At 43.2% G+C, this 5,243-nt stretch overlaps 1 protein-coding gene across 1 annotated transcript; it reads left to right on the top strand.

Moving 5' to 3' along the window:
• The first annotated feature begins 831 nt into the window (after positions 1–831).
• Positions 832–2,288, top strand: LOC108337716 (metalloendoproteinase 2-MMP). The gene has a single exon (XM_017574291.2). The coding sequence runs from the start codon at positions 960–962 to the stop codon at positions 2,091–2,093; it is 1,134 nt and encodes a 377-aa protein (XP_017429780.1). The 5' UTR covers positions 832–959; the 3' UTR covers positions 2,094–2,288.
• The last annotated feature ends 2,955 nt before the right edge of the window (positions 2,289–5,243 follow it).

Raw genomic sequence — 5,243 nt, 5'->3', positions numbered from 1 at the left:
TTCTTCGAGATGAGGTATACTTGAGTATATTCAAAATTAAATTAAAATAATCATCATGCAACAGTTATAGACCAATTTTGAAACTATTACTCACAAGAAAAGTATTTACCAAATCTTCTAGAACTCAAACTGAAACTCGAATTAAATAAACTAAAATAACCATAACTCTGTCAATAATGAATTAAACTACCCTAGACTTAGCCCGCGACTATGTATTCGAGGTAGTTTACATTCGAAATAAATTATTACCTTCTTTCTTAATCAGAAAAAATAATTTATATTTAAAGATATACAAGCATAACTTCAATTTTAATACATGCTAATTGGGTAAAAATTTAAATAAATCATTTCTAAATTCTTCTGTTATCTATAGTATTTTGTCTCTATATATTACCTACTCTTTCTTTATTTAGAATTCTAGAGAGTATAATACACATACCATTACGCTCACATTAATCGATTTTGTAATATTTTAACCTATAATAAAATAATGATTATTGACATTTGTAGGCATCCAAGCCGAACCAAATAATTGGAGGGAATATGTCAAAGTCAAACAAAGCACTCCTTATTTTCTTTATTCAATATATATTATAGACATTATAAAGCATGTTGGTTCTTGCAAGTAATAAACTACGTATTAATCCAATTTTTTTGCAATATTTTTTATAATAACTATAGCTTTTAACCATAAGTTTCTTGTCGTCGACGAAAAACCACCAGGGTGCGACGACGTTTCCCATAGTGGCTTCTTCCGTGTGCTTACCATCCCACGGGAACCATTCACACGACTCAGAACTTTTCAACGAATCACTGTCAGACAACTTCGGTTGGCGAAGACTTCAAGGTTCACAACTTCACATCGATCATACCATCACCTTATATATATACATCTGTCTGGCAAACGTATTCCAAATCTTAACGTTGTTCTTATTTTTTCATTCAAACAACAACACACGATGAACATTCTCCAACAACAACGTTGTTTCAACTTTCTTCTAACAACGTTCGTAGTAGTTTTTCTCAGCACAACACTTTCACCAGTCTCGGCTCGTTTATTCCCCAACGCGTCCTCAATCCCAGAGTGGAACTCCTCCCACGTGCCCCCAGCCGGCGCGTGGAACGCGTATCTCAACTTCACCGGATGCAGTCGGGGGAAAGCCTACGACGGCCTTTCCAATCTCAAAAACTACTTCCATTACTTCGGCTACATACCCACCGCGCCGCCGTCCAACTTCACCGACGACTTCGATGATGAGCTCGAAGAAGCCATCAAAACCTACCAGAAAAATTTCAACCTCAACATCACAGGCGAGCTGGATGACGCTACGATGCAGCAAATCGTGCGCCCGAGGTGTGGCGTGGCCGATGTGATCAACGGTACCACGACAATGAACTCCGGTAAGTCGAACACCACGTCCACGCCGAAGTTCCACACAGTGGCGCACTATTCGTTCTTTGATGGCATGCCACGGTGGCCGGAGGGTACAGAAGAACTAACCTACGCTTTTGACCCTGACAACGGCCTTGATGACACTGTGAAGGGCGTTTTCAGTAACGCGTTTAAGAGATGGGCAGAGGTTACCACAATCTCGTTCAGGGAAGCGTCGTCGTATGCGGTTGCGGATATCAGGATAGGATTTTACAGTGGTGAACACGGGGATGGCGAACCATTCGACGGAGTGTTGGGGACGTTGGCGCACGCTTTCTCGCCGACGAACGGGATGTTCCACCTCGACCAGGAGGAGGACTGGGTGGCCACCGGCGACGTCACCCAGGCCTCCGTGTCGAACGCCGTGGACCTGGAATCCGTGGCGGTGCACGAGATAGGCCATTTGCTCGGCCTCGGACACTCCTCAGTCGAAGAAGCCATCATGTACCCTACGATTTCGGCGAAAACGAGAAAGGTCGAACTCGCCGACGATGATATTAAAGGGATTCAAGTTCTCTACGGTTCCAATCCTAACTACACCGGCACACCCTCTACTTCGCGCGAGAACGATTCCAGCGACGGTGTTCCTCACGTGCAGGCCACGTGGAGCGTGCTTTTCTCCTGTATCTTCCTCTTCCTAGGATTTGTATTGCTCGTGTGATTTTTGTCATTAGTTTTGTACAGAGGAGTGCGTTTGTTATACGCACGGACATACATACGGATACTTGTATAGGGTTTCGTTGTCGTCCGAGTACGTACGGCATACTTTGTACCATGAATCATTCATGAGCATTCTTCATTCTTTTTTTCTTTTGTTATAATTTAATAAAGAATAATGATATACTGAGAGAGTTAACGAATCTTATTTTGGGTTCTAAATATGTTTTCGGATTCTACGAGTTAATGAATCTGACATGTCGTCGCATGAGACCCAGACACTAACCTTTATGATGTTTGAATCACGTGCTTTGTCTGCTCTTTCTGCCTGGACTACTCGACTTCTACAGTCTGATAGTTCGGTTGCCTTCTTGACAGAGGGGGGAAGTACCTGCAAAAGGCACTGCGACGCCCAAGTTAAGCGTACGATTGAAGAGTCTTGATTCTTGATTGAATATTTAGTGGATAATTATCACTATTTGAATATTTGAAAATATGAGTTGAGTGTGAGTAGACCCTGAATGGAACGTACCTGGCTGTTGGCCTTGATCCTGCATTTATAAGTTTCTCATGGACCCTAAAATGGCATAGGTCCAATAAAATATAAACTGACTTACCTTAAAATCCGGTTGATTGCTCATAAACCGCTTATCAAGATCTTTAATCAGATATCTTTGATTATTTTAGGCTTAATAGCCTATTTTGTCCCCAGTTTTGATGAATAATGTTAATTTAGTCCCTCGTTTTAAAAGTGTTTGAAAGTGGTCTTCAATTATTAAATTTTGTGTCAAAATCGTCCCTTCCGTTAAATAGAACCAAACAGAGTTAAGGCATTGATGATTTGGCACAATAGAGTGGTAACGTGTCAATTTAAACTTATATGCGTGGTGACGTGTTAGTTAGACGTTGACGTGTAGGGATTTTTTAATTAGGAAAAAATTGATTTAGGGCACGACATCAGAATGAGTTCACGAACACCGGTATCGCCTCCCTCGTATCCTCCCAATCAATCTCCACTACCGATCTCACCATCAACACCCGCACCAAAATCAGCGGCGACCCCACCGCCCACGCCAGAATCGATGCCAGCAACGGCATAAAGAAGAACGTCAAGAAGAAATATGCCGCCACCGTCAGCGTCGTAATTCCCGTCCTCCCACCCTCCTAAATCCCTGTGACGAATCGATGAACACCATGACGGGGGAGGTTCCGAGCAAGGACCCCACCATGATGGAAGTGGCGTCAGACAAGAAGTACTGGTGGGTGGAGTTACCGGCGTCGGTGTTGGGAAAAGTCGTGACTTTGGTGTTGCGGAACCACGACACCACAGTGACAAAAACGATGTCGTATATCATGGCGCCTTTGACGTTCTTAACGAGACAATAGGCGATGATGGCGAAACCCACTAGGCCAACCCAGAGTGTGGGGCTTTCCATTCTGTCACGCAGGCAGAGGATATCGCCCAAGGCTGTTCCACCGGGTAGAAACATAAAGAAGGGGCAGATGAAAGAAAAGGCTAAAGTTTTCAATAGATTTAGGCACCAAATCACTGGAAAAAAAATCAGACATTGAGGAAATGAAAATACCTCCCTATGAGTAATCTTATCCACATCAATTTTCCCTCTTGCAGATACTTTCTTCTAGGCCACAACACAATCGATAGAGGCAACAAACATCTTGAAAATCCACACACCCACCCAGGATTGGAACCCTCCAGAATCCCGTCATGGATAGTCTTGTTCTTGCCGCCGCTAATGGTTCTCTTGTGCTTTTTCTTTCTTGTTTTCTTCCCTTCCCAACCGGTGGTTGAATTGGTTGCTGTAGAGTGTTGGTTTTTTTCTTGCTTTGGGTAGTGACATTGATGGTGGGGGTGTCATTATTGGAGGATGGAGTATTGTTGGAGAAAGTGGAGAGGAGCAAGGAGGATATGGTGGACTTGCCCTTAGTTGATTGGATTATGGAAGAGATTTGAGGGTTTAGATATGTTTCTGGAATGGGATGGTGGTGTTGATGGTTGAATTGGTTTCTGGGTCTTTTCCACGTCAAACGTCTAACTACGTAATACACCACGCATGTAAGTTTAGTTTGATACGTTATCATTGTACTATGCCAGATCATCAATTCCTTAACTCCGTTTGGTTCTATTTAACGAAAGGGACGATTTTGACACAAAATTTAATAACTGAAGACCACTTTCAAACACTTTTAAAACGAGGGACTAAATTGACATTACTCATCAAAACTGGGGACAAAATAGGCTATTAAGCCATTATTTTATCATCCGCTGGACATCGGGCCCAATAATAATAAAAGTGCTAGCCGAATTGTGGCCCAGCTTTAATAGAATTGTTTGCCCTGGTTTGCCATAGTGGTGACCGAACGATACTGAGTGTATGACCGTTCGGTCTTTACTAGGTATAATATATAGCTTGACAAGCGTTGTCCCAGTTTGACCTGGTTGACGGGCGCTATTGTTGACGAGCGAGCGCTGCTACAGTAGATAGACCGATCAGTCTTGGATGCTAACCGTTCGGCCTAGATATCATACTATACATAATGTCCCCCAAGTCTGAGTTAACCGTTTGGCTTTAGCCAAGGTTAAGTATAGGAATCATATGAACTTGGGCAAGGCCGTCCTCGTTCTATTGGGGAGGTTGTTCTGATTGTAATTTGAGTCGTTGCTCGTCGCTGACCGAATGATGGACGTTAGGAAGCACCTTTTGAACCTTTTACTAGGCCGATCGGCTTATGATGGGAGTTCTTTTTAGAACCTTTTCCCACGTTGACTAGCGACTTTGATAGCATTTTGTTTATCTGCACTATGAAGCCGACTGGTTGAATACTTTTTGGGCCAAATGGCCGAATATTTGTGAGGCCGAATGACTGAGTACTTGCGAGGCCGAATGGCCGAGCACCTTTGAGGCCGATTGGCTGAATACATGTGTGGAGGCCGAATGACAGAATGCTTGTGACCGCTCAGTTTAGGACAAGAGTGAGAGTTCACGAAGAACGTTCCTCACCACTCAGTTTTTCGACTTAGGAGTTCGTTTTGGAATTTCCTAGTGAACGAGCTTTACCGTTCGGTTTTACAACCTAGGAGTTACAGAGAACTTCCTAGTGGATGAGAGTGACTGTCCATCCGTGACTGTCCATC

The sequence above is a fragment of the Vigna angularis genome, chromosome 10 (genome assembly GCF_016808095.1).
Source record: "Vigna angularis cultivar LongXiaoDou No.4 chromosome 10, ASM1680809v1, whole genome shotgun sequence".
Taxonomy (NCBI): domain Eukaryota; kingdom Viridiplantae; phylum Streptophyta; class Magnoliopsida; order Fabales; family Fabaceae; genus Vigna; species Vigna angularis.
The sequence above is the reverse complement of the archived record's forward strand: the minus strand, read 5'-3'. Positions and strand labels throughout refer to the sequence as shown.